This window comes from Embiotoca jacksoni, unplaced genomic scaffold (genome assembly GCF_022577435.1).
Source record: "Embiotoca jacksoni isolate LCO1_2020_lvr unplaced genomic scaffold, fEmbJac1.0.p SCAF_32, whole genome shotgun sequence".
Classification (NCBI taxonomy): domain Eukaryota; kingdom Metazoa; phylum Chordata; class Actinopteri; family Embiotocidae; genus Embiotoca; species Embiotoca jacksoni.
Window position 1 is genome coordinate 1826591 of NW_027185384.1, and position 18613 is coordinate 1845203.

Consider the following 18613-nt stretch of genomic DNA (forward strand, 5'->3'; position numbering starts at 1 on the left):
TACGAGTTCTGTTGCGGGTGTCAACACATCAGCTCAGCCTCCGAGCTTTAACTGCTGCAGAGAAACGCACGTCTGACCAGCGCTGTCCGTGACCAGGACGAAGCCGCCGGAGTGGGGTGGAGGGTGGGGGGGATCAGGTCTTTACAGTTCATTGGCCGAGAAGTCTGCGATGACTCTGTGTGTGTGTGTGTGGGGGGGGGGGTTGACAACAAGGTGTGTGTTTGTCTGCATTACAGACGGATATCGACAGGACTACGGCTCGGAGCCAGACAAAGCAAGATCCTGTTACACACACACACACACACACAAAACACACACTCATACATGTATAGGTGGAGGGAGAAACAGCTTAACACAGTTTAACATGGCGTCTTTCTTAAAGGACACATTTTGTCGTGCCTTCACAGCGAGGTCAAAGGTCAGACTCGGCTACAGAGCAGGAACGTGGAGCTAACAAACGAGCTTGAATACAAATGGTTCAGCTACCGAATACGTCCCTCCTTCTTTTCTTCCTTCTATTATTGCATGCAATAGTTGTTCCCATCCTTCTTACTCCTTATTTGTGCCTCTATATATATATATTTTTTTTTACATTAACATTACATGAATGCCTGTAGTAGCGCTGCTCGATCCATCGTATTGAAAACCCCATTTCAATTCATCCTTCTTTGCCGTCTGCTATTCAGCAGTACTGCATTGAAAACAAAGCGTTCCCACTTTCGCCCTTAACGAGGTGGCGTTACATCACGCGATGCAGAGAAAACAAAGGAAAATAAATCCAGTGAGACCGAAGAGAGACTCTTGTGAAAAGAAAACGCAGAAAAAAAAAAAAATACCTGTTCCAAGCGTCGTGTAAGTAAAAGAAGTCGAGACGCTGAAGCCGTTTTGTTTTTTAATCTCGGTGTCAGATTCATGGAGCTGCAGCATTTTTTGACGCTGAAAACTAGAGCGTTCCCTTTCTGCTGTCCAAGATTTTTTAGTTATGTTTTACTTCTGTATCAGGTTAATAAGGGAAACAAACATTTGAATAAAAAATAATGAGAGATCAATACATAAAGAGCCCAAAATTATAAAGGAAAAACTGGAACTCAATGTCTTTAACCGTCTTATTTTGTCTTATGAGCTGTCAAAAACCCAAATGTCTGGAAAAGCCGTGCTCCACAAACCGTCCCGGGACGTTGAATGGCTTTATTTCTGTTTTTAAACTCGTATCTGACATTTTGATTCTGAAAACGTCCTTTTGCTTTAAAATGCCCCCCCCCGCCTCGCCTCCTCGACGTCGCCGCGGCAGCATCGAATTGCCGCTTCTACTCAGTGACACGACGATATCGGTAATTTGCAGGCGGCACAATTGACATCAGCAGTCACACGGGAGCGCAGGCCTTTAGAGGGCCCGGAGGGCGAGATGATTGGGCTTGACGTTGAATGCGCGGCGCGAGATTGAGCTCGTAGGATTTTAACCGGCTGGAGGTTTAAGCGGCCCGCTGCGGCGAGTGAGAAATGGTTCCCGCGTTTTGTCATCGTGACCTTCTTTCCGTCCCGCAGTAGCCGTGAAGATGATGACGAGGAGGAGGGTGATGATGATGCGCCACGGCGATGAACTCTACTCCCAGTGTTGTCGCTCAGTGCTGGTGGGAAGGCTGTTACGGCGCGAGTCACGGGCGAGTGCCTCGCTGTGGGTGTCACCGGAGTGTGTAGCGGCGGAGTACTGGAGCGCAGTGTGTCTGTTGTGTGTTGTTGTTTATTTTTTGGGGGGGGGGTGGCTGAGGGCGAGAGCGACATTTGGCCGCGGTCCCTCCAGGCCTCGGCGTCCTCTGGATGCTGTGTGACCGGGGTCTGGGATTGTTTTCGCCTTCACGCTAACCTTTAAGCTGCCTCCACAGGGCCGTAAATACTCCACCGCTCTCGACTTCCTCACCGCCAATACAGGCACACTTCACTTGGTCAGGGTGTCTTTGTGTTGTTGTGTGGGGGGTGTGGGGGCGGGTGTGGGGGTGTGTGTGTGTGGAGAGGTGTTTTGTAGGAGTTTTTGTGTGTGGGCCAAAGAGTACTGCAAGTAATCCCTCTTGATGAAATGCAACAAAGGTCCAGCCGGTCGGAGAACTGTGGATGTTGCAGCTGCGTGACTTCACCGACACCGACAGCAAAAAACATAGCAGGGCTGCAACTGAAGATTATTACCGATATCATAATATCATCGTTATCATATTAGTTTCAACCGAGGTTGAAAATGTTTAAACTATTTTGGCAACACGTGAATTGCGTGCACTTCAGTGAGGAGTCGCTTTACTCGCCTCTACAATAGCCTGCTGCATGTGAAGCATTCGGGGAACATGGAAAATTGTACTATCTGCCAATACGGTGCATTTTAGGGCTTTAGGGAACATCTGTAAATTGTAGCTACAGACAGTGATGCACGTTACACTCTCCCCCTTTAAACCGCACCAGTCTCAGCGTGCACTTCATCCTCTTGAATAATTAACGATCGGCAGAATCTAAAAATAGCACACTTTGCATTTTAGTTCAGAACCCGAGGTGATGTCTTCAAATTGCTTGTTTTGAAGTATTCCATTAATATTTTCATTTATTACTATAAAAGCCTTAAAGACGATTTCGGCGTAAATACGACAACTAAACGCGTCGCAAATTCATTTTCTGTCAGTCATGCTAAGTAGCTTTCTGAGGCTAAAAGAATGCAAACGCCTGGTAATTTCTGCTAGCCTTGGTTACCGGCATTTAATGACGCCTTATCCAGCGTGTTTATTAGCCATCTGACAATAAAAAGATAAAGATATGCCACAAACACACCTGTGCTGCATTACACGCGACATTAAAACAAAACGGGTAAACGGAGACAGTGCAATTTCAACAGACTGTAACTCGTGGCCGTCCAATGTCGTTTCATATTATCCATACTTTAATCAAACTTGGATTATTAGAGCAGGCTCATAAAAGGCAATTTCCTCAGGAAGATATTTTATGACGCGAAGAAGGTGGAAAACACCAACTGGTAATTAAGAAAAGGTTCACGCATACTTGGGCTGCTACGTTTTTATTTTGAGGTTTTCCATTGATTTACCAGCAAACCCACGCTGGAGGCAGACCGTTTCCAAGCACTGCGGTTCTGCTGTCCTCCGAAATAAAACCACACTTCATCTAAAACAAACAAAAAAAAAACATGTTTCGATGTGGCGTTTAACGTATGATTGGTTGAGTTGTCTTGGCGCGCAGGAGCTTCTTGCAAGTTTTAGCGCAGTCGGGCTTTGTTAAGCTCACGGATCATTCGATCGTCTGTCGACGTACGCTGGCCTTAATGAACGGAGTTATCAGACTCTTTGTACGGCGGGCTCAATACACTCTGCTGTTGACACTGAATGGGCTGCCGAAGGATTTAGTGGCCCATTTAAACCTCACGGTCTCTTCTGTTGTCGAGCCAAGCCCTCTGATGATTGGTCAAATTAGTACTGGCAGGAAAAAAAAAATGTGTTAACATTCCTGAGATCCCCTTTTCTTTTCTTTTTCTTCTGGAAAACCACATTTTTAAGTCTCGGAGGAATGCCCTGAAGACGCTTCCTCTCTTTCTTCTTTTTTGTTTTGGTTTTGTTTGTTCTTTTATGTCCGTCTTCCTTGTCGTCTCTTGATTTATTTCTCTTTTAACTGTCTTGGTTCCTAAAAATAAGCCGGTTGTCGTCTGAGTCACTCTGGCCATCTTTCCTCCGGCTCCTCTCTTTTTTTTTTTTTTTTTTTTTTTTTTTTTTGGCACCGATGCCATCGGGCTGCGCCACAATTGCATCACCAGAGAGAGCAGGGAGAAGCTGTTTCCACTGAAACGGATCCACAAACATCAGCGCACAGGATGGCAGGCTAATGTCCGCTCCCATTATGTGGTTACGGGAAAAATTGCAAGATCAGCCTACTGCTGCCGACATCTTTAAATACAGTTTGACAGAATTACACGTCAACTAAATGCCGATTAACTATTTAATTGTCTTTTCCGTTCCGTTTGTTCCCTAATTATAGTATAGGCCGAATTTTAGTTCAATTACACGCGTACATCTTATGAAGAAGAGCCATTTATCGGCTGTGGTGTTTGTGCATTTAATAAATCATTATTTATTACACAATAAATAAATCCACGGTGGAGATGTCAAATAGATGCTCGTTGAAATGCGAGCAGTCAAATATTGGAAGTTGAGCGCTTCGTGCTGGTAAACCATCGATAAAGCAAAAGATGAGATGGCGTCATTTAAAAACGTCAACTGTGGAAAACGAGGTGAAAGTACGTGGCGATGGAAATGTGACATTTCTGTTGGTTTCGTCCTGCTGTTTTTACACAGATGAATAGAAGTGATTGTCATGACCATGCTGATAAGTTCCAGCCAAGTTTTACAGAGGAATGTGGGCTTGGCTTTTACCGTTGAGTGGTTATTATTTCAGTGTTTTAGAGGCAGACCCCCTGACAGCCAGTACGCTGCTCTAATCTCTTTATGGACCTGGATTTGGTCGGGTGAGCCCGGCCCTGCTGACTGGAATAATAACTAGCGAGAAGAGATGAAAGGGAAAGATGACGGTGTGTGAACTTAATACCCTCCAACCTCTCGCTGTAGTAATGAGTACAATCTGCCTGCGTAATTTAGTTTATTTGGCTTTCACAGCCTCGGTGTTAGACGTCTGATTAACAACATTTTATTTGATTACACTACAGTATTCATTTATTGATGAAGTTGGAAGACGGAGAGAAGGAAGCGGGAGGTGTCCCAGGGGGCTCTTGAGAGGCTCGATAAGGAGCGAGAGGATCTAGCTGGCTAGTTGGTTGATACTTGATCAGCACCGGGAATGAATATTTCACTGGTCACAAGGCTGAGACACCTCCAGCAGTAACGATCCGTCTCTAGGGGACAAAATGACCGTCTTCTGTCCCTGAGTGTGTGTGTGTGTGTGTGTGTGTGTGTCTGTGCCTTTTGTGAGTGCACGTGGACATTTTATTATGATGTTTTGCTTGTGAGAGAGTGTGTGGTGTTTTGTTTGGCTGCGTCGAAGCTCTGTCAACGCTTCTGCTGCTGAATAATTTACAGGGACGGTGAATTAGAGAAGAATCTAACACTGCCGGGCGAAAGGTGTTGAGTGGAAAGTAGCAGGAATTTGACAGACTGAATCATTTAAAACGTGGGCTGCTGAATCACAGAGCAAAGCTCGCCGGAACAAAGTTTCTTTCGCGCCGCAGCTACTGACTCTCTCTGTACACTTTCGCTGTGTCTCCCGATAGTTTTTCCATCACTGAAGACTCAGACCATCAGGACAAAAACCTTTTGTCTCCTGAAGACTATCCAGTTACTGAGTGGCTCCATAATCATACCTCGCTGTTTTATAATCTTTCACAATGCAAATCATGCTGGCTTTATTTCTGCCTTTCATATCTCGTCGTGATAGATTGTTTCAGGGTCGAAATGAAGAAGAAGAAGAAGAAGAAAAAAAAAGATGTGATTATGATCGATCAATCAACTATACAGATTCTGACACGTCAGCTTCTAATGGGTTCTGATATGAGCAGAGTTGCACACGTTCCCCACAGCGTTCATGTAGGTTAGCCAGACAGACAAGCGCTAAAGCCCTGGTTCATTGTCTTGATGCTGCAGCCTTGATAATCACACATGCGAGCACAGGCCCAGGCCCCCAAGGGGCCATAGGAGGGGGCGGGGGGGTGCCTTTGTCAGCGACTGTTTTGAAGTCATGGTTATGATTTTTTTGACACAAAGTTCATCAAAACAACCGCAAACAGATGCAAGAAAACAGCAAAGACTGCAAAAGATCTGTAAAATGTTGACGAAGAACAAACGACAACAAAGACTCAAACTGTCCAGGGAGACGTACAAAAGCAACAACCGGACAGAATGAGTCAAAAAGAGACACACAAAAAAAAAAACCACACGCAAAGAGAGTCGAACAACTAGGAGGTGGTTCAAAATGGCCAGACAGAGACACAAACCCCACCCGGGAAACAAGACGAGGGAGCAAAACCTGGACTGCGTATGAGACGCTCGAGGGCTTTTAATTTGTAGCAGATACAGGAAGTCGCTCTTAAGCTGCACTCGTTTAATGTTTTAATGACTGTTTTTAATGTTTCGATCACTGTTCTTGATTGTTTTTAAATTTGCTTTTCCTTTGGCTGATGTTTTGATGCTTCTAATGGTTTTATGTGAAGCACTTTGAATTGCCTTGTTGTTGAACTGTGCTCTACAAATAAACTTGCCTCACCGTGCTCTGATTCAGCCCCTATTTAAGGATAGAGACATACCGTTGTAGTTTGAGAGATTAGTTCAGTAACAAGATTAAGCCTCCCTGTACTCTATAGGTGTGTTTAACAGAGAGTGAGACAGCATTTTTGTTGTTGTTGTTGTTATTTGATTTACCATTTTAGATAAATATTACCGCCTCGCTGCATCGTGTTTTTTCTGATGACCAAACCTGAAGTTCACTCAGATCGAGGCCGTGTGTCTCCTGACGGCTCGGGAACGTGAAATCAATACTATCCCCGTTCCTACGAGATTCCATCAGACTGCTCCGTGGAGAGGCGTGGGGTCAATAAACTATTTAGTATCAGACCGCACGGCTAACTATTAACCAATAATCAAACTGTGAAAACACTTAGGTCATGGACATCAGGTTAGTGTTTCCAGGTCTCTTTACTGAAGCTGGAAAGCAAACAGACTGAACACACAGAATCACGACAGCAAGACACCTCATAAGCTTGTAAATGTGGAGAGCGGCTTGTGCAGTGCTTATAGACGACTTTTCTTTCCTCTTTCGACGTCAATTTTGCAAACGGCAATTATCCCGAGCTACAACATCATATATGGTGTTTGTTTGTCCAAGGCTGCTTTGTTTTTGCTTTTAAATCATCTTATGTGTGCGCTGAGAAGGTTTCTTTTAATGTTCAAACTCAACTCACTTTAAGCAGCGACTTTGGAAACAAAAGCAAATACAGTAACGGCACACAGGAAGCCTGAATTCAGAGAAAAAAAACATTTTCTAAACACTAATTCCAGTTTTATCGAGTATTTATTTCCTGTCGCGTGGCGGGGTTAATTGTCTAACACTGCGACTTCAACATCAGTTTATAACCCTAAATTATGGGCTTATTTTTGCATCTATAATTAAAAAGAACTGTTTTTCTTTTCTTAAATATGAATTAATTCCAAAAATAATGGCTTTGGTTCGTTTGGCATTGCTATTGCCTTATAACTATTTATAAAAACACAAATTTGGAAATGTGACGCGCGAGCTGCATTCAACGTCCAAAACACCCAAAGCATAACGTTTGTTTCTGTCCTTTTTTTCTTTTTGTTTGGCCGGCCCCTGTTGGTTTGCCAACTGCCTGCGTCTATAAATATCTCCAGGCTCAGAGCTTCACGCTTTCCCCTCCGTGCTTTCGTAGGTTTGCCAAGAACCTGTCGCCGGACAAGATCAACCTGAGCACGCTGAAGGGGGAGGGCCAGCTCACCAACCTGGAGCTGGACGAGGAGGTTCTGCAGAGCCTGCTGGACCTGCCCACCTGGCTGGCCATCAACCGCGTGGAGTGCAACAAGGCCGCCATCAGGGTGAGGGTCTCTGCCGTTGAGTTTGCGTAGACGGCACAATTACATTGTTTTCTGTTGTTTAGATTTATACCGCTCTCGGGCTACGGCCAGCGGCCCGGCGCCACCGATCGGACGCGGGAAAAACCGCTGTATTGTTTGTTTGAGCGGTGAAGTGACACGTGGTTTTGATTTGATTTTGTCCAATCATGCCGAGAAGACACCAATTTTTGAGAAAAACAGAAGCCGGAGAAACAACATCAATTTCAAACGATTCTACGCAAATAAACCATCCTGTAGCGACAAAGCTAGCCGACTTAAAAGTAATAAAGCTGTTCTGCCGTGCCACCATCAGTGCACCAAACATTTCTGGATTTCGAACATACGTTTCTTTTATAATATAGATGTTCATCGTCATGAATAATCACATAATTCACACAGCCTGGATGTTGGAGGCCTGAGGAAAAGATTCCTGTTCTCAGCTGTACAACTGAGGACATTTGATTTCTTCACAGCTTTGCTTTAAGCCGAAGTTTTATGGGAGGTTATGAGCTGAACTTGTTTTATTGATCAGGCACATTAACTTCCTGGCGTGTCGGCTGTTTCCAGTCTTAATGTTCGGCTAACTGTTTTATCAGCGGCAGCTTCATTTGGACGGATATGCGAGGGGGTGGTGTCCATCTTAACTGAAATACAGAGATCAGATTTTATTTGACCAAATCTTGTTTGAGATGACGTTAAAAAAAAACAAAAAAAAACAGCTTTTTACACGGTTTTATTTCAGGCCTCGAGTAAACGGAAACTGCCGTCTTGTGTTTGTATGAACACGTCAAAACACGTTATCACCTCCAGCCTGTTGTACCGCTTCAATGACTCTCTGCTGGAGATGTCATCATCAGCCGAGGCTCCGGCACACCCTGGAAACACTGAATGAAGCAGTATAATTTTCTTCGTGACTGCACTTTTATTCAGACCAAGGTCCATTTTCCAGCCCCTCTTCCTCCTCCTCCTCCTCTTCCTCCTCGTGACTCTCTCTCCCTCTGTCCTTCCTGTGACCATTCTCCAGCTCTCAACACAATTCCTCAACCTTTTTTTTCTTCCCGCATCTGTCTTTATGTTTGTTTTTAGGCTTTTCTTGGTTCAATACGAGCCTGAATGACGCAGTAGAAACCCTGCTGGTTATTCTGCAACCTTGAACAACGCCGGCCTCTCGCATTTAAGTCACTTATTTGCTGTGTCATTGACGGTGTGTGTCACAGCGATGCGGCGCTGCAGCTGTAACAGGAAGCGTGCAGCATCAGATTTGTGAGGGAAGGCTGGAGCTGGTGAATTGAAATCTTTGGTATTTGTGTGATGCAGCTGCTTGTAGCAGTTAAAAAAAAAAAGAAAAAAGGAGAACACAGATGTGTATCTCACTTCCTCACATGTTGCATCGCCGTCTTTTCTTTGTGTCTTCCTGTTGCGGAGCAGCTTGACTCAACACTCACCTCTTCAGTTTAAAACAGTCACACACACATTCAATACAAGTTGCTGAATTAATTTGTCTGATTGAATAAAGTTTACAAAATCAAAATGGGCTTACACACATTTATAATTTCATACACTGCTGTAAATGTTTCTGTTTTGATGGCTCAAAGTGACAGGTGTGAGCTAGCACCCCCTACTGGCACCTGCTAGAATTTCTACGACTGAGGCGAGGCAGTTCTGAACTCAATTAGAGCCGGAAATCCTGAGCATTTCTCACGTCTTGATTTATGACATCTCAAAGAACGAGTTGCTCTGATGGGGGAAAAAAAAGAAAAGAAAAAAGAAACTGCAATTGATTGTAAGCATTTAATCTTTTTTGCTGTATAATTTAACACAGACTTAAATCAAGAGGCTGCACGTTGAGGATTAATGGAGCTCTGCAGCTGAATGAATGAGACCAGTCAGTCTAGACTCATTGATGCCCTGCTCGTTTGACTTTATTCAATTCTGTCGAGTTCAGTTGCATTTAATTAGATTTGTACAGCCCACTGACTTGTAATTCAGTTCTTGGGGAACCAAAAGGCTGAATGGTCGCCGTAAAGAGGAAAATACTGTGAGGCCGACAAACTGAGCTGCTGTTCTGTTTTCATTGACAGATACCATGGACCAAGTTAAAGACTCACCCAATCTCTTTGGTAAGTCCGATATGTTTCTTACATTGTCACAAATTAATGACTTTTGGTCGACCCTTTTTTTTTTTTTTTTTTTTTTTGTCTGCGAGAATTATTTTTACAAACGCACTTTTTCAAACGGTCCCACTGAGCTCCAGACTTCAGCTGCTCCACCTGGGCCTGGTTTATCTGCCAGAGCTCCTCAGCCTGGCTGTAACGGAGCCGCAGGCTGCCTTAGACGGTGGCCATTTTATGCATCATGGCGCCGAAGTGTGCTCTGTGTCCGTGCCATGTTTGTCGTCTTCTCCCTCATGGCTGCCACCTCACTGAGCACGGTGCAGGTGTCGGGTTGACAGACTGCCAGGCAGGTCCTGGTCCCCGGGTAGCTGTAATTCCCAGCAGGCTGCTGGAAAGGAACATATGCTCCATCTCCAACACTTGTCCCCATGAAACCTGCATGTTGTGTGTTAAATATACTTTCAGCAGCTGTTGTGTAACATTTTTACATTTTGAGAGTGTATGATAACATCATCTGTGGGCAAGGTTACTGCCTGAAGGTGGAAGGTACACAATGACATGCCCGCTTTTTCAGACTCTGGATAAAGTGGTGATGGAGATGAGTACCTGTGATGAGCCCCGCCCACCCAATGGCCCGTCTCCCATAGCAACTGCATCAGGACAAAGGTGAGCTTTCCTTATCTGATGTTTCTTTTTTTTATGACTTTTAAGGCTCGACACTGGAAAACAGCGATCTTGTTTGTTGAATCTATATTCAATTTGAAGTTTTTAGTGGTTTTATAGGGGGAGTGTTGCTGAACTATTACTTGTCCAAACAATTGAACTCCCTAGAGGTTCCTTTGTTTCCAATCTTGATGCTACGCTAGTGTATTTCCCAAAATGATGAACTTGAAGGCTACTGTTAAAACCGAAGTACAGAGATGAGATTTGTTTGTAATTCACATCCGCACCCGGCTCACAGCGCAGACTAGTAATAATGTATTGCGCTCAGCTGTTGCTAAGCACTTCTTATCACCCCGTTTACCTCCCCGCCCACCTGCTTGCCTCATTTACAGTGAATATGGCTTTGCCGAGAAGGTGGTGGAGGGGATTTCCCTATCCATCAACTCTATCGTCATCAGGATCAGTGCCAAGGCCTTCAACGCCTCATTCGAGCTCTCCCAGCTGCAGGTGTACAGCGTCAACACCAGCTGGAGCATCAGCGACCTGCGATTCACTCGGATCCAGGACCCTCAGAGGGGGGAGGTCGGTATCGGGAGGTTCTTTTAAGTGAACGAGGGTCGCGTTGAGTATGAACTTCACACAATTCACCGCCGTCTCTGTCGTTCAGATCCTGACATTTAAGGAGATCAGCTGGCAGATGATCCGCATCGAGGCCGACGCTATCCAGAGTGTCGAGTGCGAGATGTTGAGCGCCCCCATCCGCCTCATCACCAACCAGTCCAAGATCCGAGTCACTCTGAAGAGACGGGTTAGACACGCGCACGCACACACACACACACACACACACACACACCCTTTAAATAGCTCAATTTATGACATCTAATGGACGGGGAGTAAAACCTACACTGCTCCAAGCAGCCTCCTCTTTTCCACCGTGAACAATGATCCCTCAGTGTGGCCTCACAGGCTGCAGGGCCAGCAGCACTGCTTCATCAAACAGCTAGTGTTTATTTCAACAAAAATGAAGACTAATGTGTTGGAGATTTGATACAATATCGTGTAAAGTTTACAAAGGGCTTTTTGAGTGGGTTGTTGGAAAAGTAATTAGTCACCAAAAAGAGAAAAATGCTGAATAAGGCATTTTTTATAATTGGACGAAAATGTTTATTCTCACAAAAATGCTGTCTGTGCAGTTTCAGTTTAGATCGTAAGACATTGTATTTGTTTGTGCTTTACCCGATAAAAAAAATTAAAAAATAATTTGCAGTGTGTGCTACCAGTGTTGGATTGTTCAGTGAATTTATGTAGTTAAAAATGAAGACCTCGTCTACCTGATGCAGATCAAGGACTGTAACGTGGTGGCCTCCAAGCTGATCCTGGTCCTGGACGACCTGCTGTGGGTGCTGACCGACTCCCAGCTCAAAGCTATGGTGCAGTATGCAAAGTCCCTCAGCGAGGCCATGGAGAAGTCGGCACAGCAGAGGAAGAGCATGGCTACAGAAGATCAGGTACACGTGTACAGTGACTTCATTCACATGCAGGCGACGAATTTCTTTCCCAATCTTTATAAATGTTCATTTCTGTTCCTTTTTCTGGCTCCCTTCCTTTTTCCTTTTTTTTTTTGGTTTACCCACCCCTCCCCTCCCTGTTCATGCCCTGAGTCCACCCTGTCTGGATGTGCCATGCTCTGATAGTTTGTCCTTGTCCTAATGAAAATCATGTCTGCCCCTCTTTGTATCGCTCACCTGCTGCCATATGGTGTCTGTCTGCCTACACCGTCGCTGTCTGTCACGGTAGCTTTCAGCTGGTGTCCTATTTTCTTTCCAAACACAAACACAAAATGTACAGACATTTATCACCCACGCAAGTTCACACCTAGCCACGTCCCAGCAGACATACTGTTCAGAGGTCCGTTTTCTGTAATGTGGCCTGAGGTGCCATCTGGTGGAAGCATCGGGTACTGCGCAGACTTAACCGTTAAACCCGATCGACTTCCTGGCATTCTGCTCATTCAAGAAAAACCCTCATCTGTGACGCTTTTACGGAGACCAAATGCAGCGACAAGAGCTCAATCACTGGTATAAACAACACCTGAGCATCAACACCAAAACCTTCATCTGTGTTCAGCAGGTGTCGTCGGCGCCCCCCACAGCGCAGCAGGTGCGCACCCAGCAGGCGTCCACGGCCGCTGACCAGAGTGCAAGCATGGCCAAGCTGTTCAGCGCCTACGATGTGTGCGAGACGTCCCACCACCTCCAGATCACACACCTCGACCTGCACATCTGCGACGACATCCATGTTAAGGACAAAGGTAGCACGCACGCACACTTGCACTCTACAGAAGATTGTCTTTTTTTTTCTTTTTTTTTTTTTCTTTTCTGATTGTCCTTCAAACCGCAGAGATGACGACACCAAGTTGTTTTAGTTTGAAATATTTTGCTGAAAAATGTCTGTGTTTAATTTTTTGTTCCTGCTGTGCAGTCAGCAACAAAAGGATATCAGGTGGCGCCATGCAGCTCTCCTTCAGCTCCATCACGCTGGACTACTACCCGTTCCACAGAGCAGGTACCAATCCAGCAGTTTGAATCAATACTATCTCACCATAAAGTCACCGCATACCAATGTAACCTTCTCCACAACCAACCCGCAGCATACTTACAGCTGTGGAGTACCTTTTTACAAACACTGTAAACTCATTACGACCACTGCGGAAATGAGCCACAGGTTTCGGTGCTGTAGTCTCACACCAAGTAGCTTTAGTTCGCTTCAGCTTCCAGGGAATGCAGATTAGTTTTTGATGGGATGACTGTCTTTGTGTTGCGGTCCCAACATGTTGCTGGTCTTGTCTTCTAGCTCCCGGTTCTCCCATCTTCCATCTTCAACACTTTCTGCAAGGAACCATTTTTTTTCTTCTTGTTCTATTTTTGGTTCCATGTTTATTCCAATTCACCAAAATTGAATGTAGTCATTAAAGGAGCGTCCATTCATTAAAATGAAAATATAATATATAATACTAAAATTACATATTGATCAACAGAGAGAGCAATAAAATAAAGTATAACTAACAGATGTAAGCAGAATCTTAATCAGTTAACATAACATAAAATAAAAAAGAAAAAAAAGAAGATGAATGTAAAACTACGTGTACTTGTGATACTCATCTCCTCAGGCGACAGCTGTGCCCACTGGATGCACTACAGCGAGGCCACTAAAGCCAGAGAGGGCTGGGCGAGGAGCCTGCTCGATGAGTTCAAGTCCAACGTGGAGATGTTAAAGGTTGCAGCTCGAGACCAGCAAGGCCCGAGCCCGGCGCACAGTTCCCCGCAGCACGGTAAACACACACACGCCCGCACGTGATTAGATGTCACTGAACTTGTTCTGGGTGCGCGTTTTTTTTTCCGTCGCGCACCCACGGCACATCATCCCTGTGGGTCTTTCTGTCCTCCAGTGTCCCTTAGGGACGATGTGTATGGGCCGCTAGGAAGTCAGGCGAGAGCGGGAGGAGGAGAAGTAGGGCTTAGGGAGGCAGATGGAGGACTCCTAGAGCGGAACCCGCACACACAGCCTCCGGCCCAGTGCTGCTGGTGCCTAGAGCCAGGTACCGCGGTGTGTGTGCGCACAGCTTGGTGCGGTGATACGCACCTTTTTTTTTTTTGTTGTTGTTGGGCACAGAGGTTTCTCGTTGAAGAACTGAGTGGTTTTGCCTCCCCTCTTTGTTGTCCTTTCCTTCCTCTTTCTGCGCCCTTACACGTCTCGTTGTTTCTCTCCAGGGAAGATAAACACGTGCTCCAGCGCTACCTTCAGTCCTCCTCCCCCTCAAGCACCCAAGACGCAGCTCATGTCCAGCTCGGTTGTTCTCAGGATCGCCGACTTCAGCATCTACCAGGTCGCTACGTTGCACCCTCACCGGCTTATAAACGGTCACATATCTAATCACTGCGTACGTTTTCTCGACTAGCCCTGACTTCCTGTGTCTTTTTGTAATTTATTTCTTCAGGTGTCAACAGCAGACCAGCGTCGCTCCAGCCCCAAGGCCATGATCTCCTGCAATAAGAAGTCCTTGTACCTTCCCCCGGAGATGCCGGCCATCCACGTCGAGTTCACAGAATACTACTTTCCGGATGGAAAAGACTACCCCAGTGAGACTTTTGTGCCACATTTTTTTTTGTCTTGCTACTCATTTCCGAAACGTTCATCTTTATGAGTGGGTCACGAACTACTAACGAACACCAGACGCACTGTTTTGACAGAGATGCAGTCGTTCATTCAATTGTGGGGAAGTCATTGACTCCTGCGTGGCTGGGAGAACATTGATTTTCTGAATTACGCCCGTTACTCTGAATGAGGGATTACGCAATTAATTCATCTATGGATTTCTCACACATTCACTCCATTAGGAAACACTATAAAAATAGTTTTTCTTTTCTGACTAATGAATGTGGAGCCAAGACAGGAATATATTGCAGATAAAAAAAAAAATTAAAAAAAAAGAACAGATAGAAAGGTTTTTTTTTTGCTCGCCTGGCCTTCTCTTTAATCTCTGATGTCGCCTTCCTTCTCTCTTCATGTGCTGAAGGATGATGTAACGTGATATCTCTTCCACCTGTCCCCTTTCCTGCCGTTCCTGCAGTCCCGTGTCCCAACCTGTACGCCCAGCTCAATGCCCTGCAGCTGGTCCTGGATCCCCGCAGCCTGGTGTGGATCAACCTCTTTGCCCTCGACCTCAGGCAGAGTCTGGAGCAGTTCATGGAGATCTACAAGCTCAGCGACTCGCAGAAACCTGACGAGCATGTCGACGTCAAGCTCGACGGCCTCATGCTGAAGGTACACGCAGACACGTGGCCTGTTTCCAGGTGTGAAGATTGGAAGGTGTTTTCTGGTACTCATTCCTACGTCTTGGTTTCTACTTTCCATTAGCTGGTGGTCCCCACTGATCGGGACGCCTCCTGCCCCCCCGACCTGCCTCGCTCCGTCTCGGTGCAGACTTCAGAAATGGTGGCGACTAACACCCGGCAGCCCGCCAGCTGCACCCGCTCCCACCTCGAGGCCCTGCTGCAGGCCTTTGAAAAGGAGCCCTTCTTCTCTTCCTCTTTCTCCTCTTTCCCTCGCAGCTCCTCCTCCGAACCCATCCTCCATCCCGTCTTCCAGCACCACGCTCACGAACAAGACACCAAGTTGCACGACATCTACCGGGGCCTGGTGGTTCCCACGCTGAGCACAGATTCCCTCAAGATGCCCGCCGCCACGGACTTCTGGGCGCTGCACTTTGCCCAGTTCTGGGTGGACTACGAAGGCACCCGCGGGGGCAAAGGGCGGCCGCAGCCCTTCGTGGACTCCTTCCCGCTCACGGTGTGGGCGTGTCAGCCGGCGAAGCTCGTCCAGCTTCAGGAGAGGCTGAGAGGGGCTGCGGGGTCAGGACTGTCCAGGAGCACGTCGGGGGAGGCCGTCGCGCGTTTGCAGAGGAAACGATTATTAAAGGAGTATTACAGCACCGAAGGAGCACCGGCGCCATCTCACTGCGACGATGCAACGCTGCCGCCCAGCAACGGACTCCATAAACTGCTCTCTCTGGACAGTCTGCCCTCCTCATCCCCTCCGTTGTCATCATCAAGTAAAGATGCAGATGTGCATGTGTTGGTGCACGTGCAGAAGCATTTAAGCGCTCAGGTATTTATTTTATTTTTTCAGTGTGTTTTTCACAACTGCGCAAAAGGTTGTTCGTAGAAACTTGGCTGCATTAGTCTTTGAGTCGTTAATGTATGAATTCTGGACCATTTGCTGTTTTGTTTTTTTCAAACTTAATATTGTTCCATATGGAATATCTTAAAATCATGAATGAAAAAAAAATCAATACCTTTTGATTCACATGGGAAACTTGGATTGCAACAATACATAATCAGACACCAAAGCAAATGCATTCATTAGTAGAACAGATTTAAAAAAAGAACATCACAGTTTGAACGACATTTAATTTAGAACGTTTAAATAAGCAACGTTGAATAAAAACGACTTGCACTGAGTAACACTAGTAAATAGAAACTAGTGTAAAATAAGACGGTAGGACTCGATTCCGGTAACTACGAGGTGCAAAGATTTTCCAAAGTTTTTTTTCTTTCTTTTATATCACTCATTATCAATCAATAATTCTTCACGGTATGTTTTCATAACGCCTTTGGTCTGTGTGTGTTTAGGTGAGCCACCGGCAGTATGTGTTTCTGATGCAACTGCAGCGCAGCATCAAAGCCCTGCAGCAGACGCTGCAGCAGGATGTGGAGGACATGGGCTCCAAGAGAGACCGTAAGGATTCCTCCCACCACCCCGCGGACCACCAGCCCTTCACCGCCTGCCTGGGCCTGCTGCTCAAGAGTGCAGAGGTGTCCCTGCTCCTGAAGCCCGTCTCCCAGCCCGAGGGCTCGAGATCCCCTCTGGGGTCGGAGCTCTCGCCCTCCGAGAGCCGAGGAACCCTGGAGCCCGGGAGCGAGGCGGGAGAGGGGGCGGAGAAGGGCAACGACGGGTCGGGCTCGGAAGGAGGAGCGGCCAAGCGGTCTTGCACCGTAGACCAGCTTTTGTGCGGCGAGGGCTCCGAGGGCCCCGCCCCCCTCGTCCCCACCTCCTCCACGGCAAATCACAGAGCCTCAGTGGAGGAGAGGACTCCAGCTAATAACACGGGCAGAGGGGGTTCAGATGAAGGGGGCGAGGGGGGGGATGGGTTGGCTGCAGGTGATGAAACGGGAGCTGCGGGTGACCCGCTGTCCGACTGGAGCGACAAAGACAAGGCCGCAGCTGCAAAGATGCCTCAGTCAATATCCAGGTATTCTGTTTGTCTCCCAAGTGCTCTTAATTTTGACCACAGCCACATTAATATGGAATTACGTCAAAGCTGTGGTGTTAACGGTCTATTCATGTGAATCAATAATCAGTTTTAGTACAATATTGTGAATTTACAGAGGAGTGATCAGGCTTACAGGACAGAGAGACACGCAATAGATAATATGTGCAGTAACTCGCTAGTCAGGGCTGTGCACAGGATATTTAATAGGGCTGCAACTAAAGATGATTTTTATTATTGATTAATCTGCTGATTGTTTTATGAATTAATCTGTAATATTGTAACAATTTCATGCTGAAAAGGAGGGAAACTGGCAATAATGTCCAAGCTAATGTTGTAAAATTACTTGATTTATCCAACCAATGATAATACCATGTGTTACAAAAAAATAGCATCAAATCCTCATAATTTGTGAAGCTAAAAGCAGCATTTATTTTGAAGCAAAAAAAACCCCAAATATACTCTGATAAACTTTTCTGTCGAACGACTAAACTTCATCTTTGAAGCTCTAGAATTTGCTGCTTTTAGCACCTTTCAGATCAGCTTACTCTCTGCTAATTAGTCCTGAAATAATCAGCTGAAGAATATATTTTGCCGAGAGAAAATCAATTGATGCGGGGTTTTTTTCTTCTTTTTTGACCCCCTTCATTTTATATCACGGTCAATTTTAGTTGTGTCCCTATTGGACTGTCATCTTGGACTATTAATCAATGATTCAAATCATTTTTAGTTCAAATATTTCCAAAGATCATGTCATAAATAGCACTTTTTTTGTTGACTAGAATTCATTATTGCGCCCGGGACCCTTTAGACCAAACGATAAACACTTTATTGAAAATATGCCAGATATGATATGATTCACACAGTTCTCAGATTAATGAACTGACCCAGACAGCATCTTTCAGAATCCCCTCTGTGCTCTACTGTCATTAACCTACATGAGCTAATTTAATGTCTATTCCTGAACACAAGAGCTGTGTGTCGAGCTCCCTCATGAGTGTTTGTCAGTTTGAACGTTCAGTCTTCTCACGTCATGTGTGTCTCGCATTATGAATGTTGTCCGGCCTCAAGCTGCCGCGTCTCTTTACATCGTCTTGTCTGTCATCAGTTAATGTGTTTGTCATTTCTCCTTCACTTCCTTTTCTGCCTCTTGACCATCGCTTTGACCCATGCGAGGTGTGTGTGTGTGTGTGTGTGTGTGTGTGTGTGTGTGTGTGTGTGTGTGTGTGTTTTCTCTCTACCAAGGAAAGGAAGTTTGTCTGTGGTTTCTGATCTCCTCAGCTCCTCAAACTCCAGCAGATCCACCTCCCTTTATTCCATGTCCAACATGTAAGGCACTGGATCTGTGACTCGCTGTACTAATCAGTGTGTGTGCTGTATGTGTGTGTGTG

General features: G+C 45.8%; 1 protein-coding gene across 4 annotated transcripts in view; it reads left to right on the forward strand.

Moving 5' to 3' along the window:
- bltp3b (bridge-like lipid transfer protein family member 3B) overlaps nucleotides 1-18613 on the forward strand; it is a 32065-nt gene that overhangs the window by 2860 nt on the left and 10592 nt on the right. For 2 of the 4 annotated variants that reach the window (XM_069164975.1, XM_069164977.1), the window contains exons 2-16: nucleotides 7436-7598; nucleotides 9698-9736; nucleotides 10305-10396; nucleotides 10786-10975; nucleotides 11061-11201; nucleotides 11734-11901; nucleotides 12521-12704; nucleotides 12875-12958; nucleotides 13563-13724; nucleotides 14164-14279; nucleotides 14391-14532; nucleotides 15024-15217; nucleotides 15311-16060; nucleotides 16585-17204; nucleotides 18468-18551. In XM_069164975.1, coding sequence (XP_069021076.1) covers nucleotides 7436-7598; nucleotides 9698-9736; nucleotides 10305-10396; nucleotides 10786-10975; nucleotides 11061-11201; nucleotides 11734-11901; nucleotides 12521-12704; nucleotides 12875-12958; nucleotides 13563-13724; nucleotides 14164-14279; nucleotides 14391-14532; nucleotides 15024-15217; nucleotides 15311-16060; nucleotides 16585-17204; nucleotides 18468-18551 — 3129 coding nt within the window. The remainder of the gene's footprint in view (nucleotides 1-7435; nucleotides 7599-9697; nucleotides 9737-10304; nucleotides 10397-10785; nucleotides 10976-11060; nucleotides 11202-11733; nucleotides 11902-12520; nucleotides 12705-12874; nucleotides 12959-13562; nucleotides 13725-14163; nucleotides 14280-14390; nucleotides 14533-15023; nucleotides 15218-15310; nucleotides 16061-16584; nucleotides 17205-18467; nucleotides 18552-18613) is intronic. The other 2 variants (XM_069164976.1, XM_069164978.1) reach the window with 2 other exon arrangements.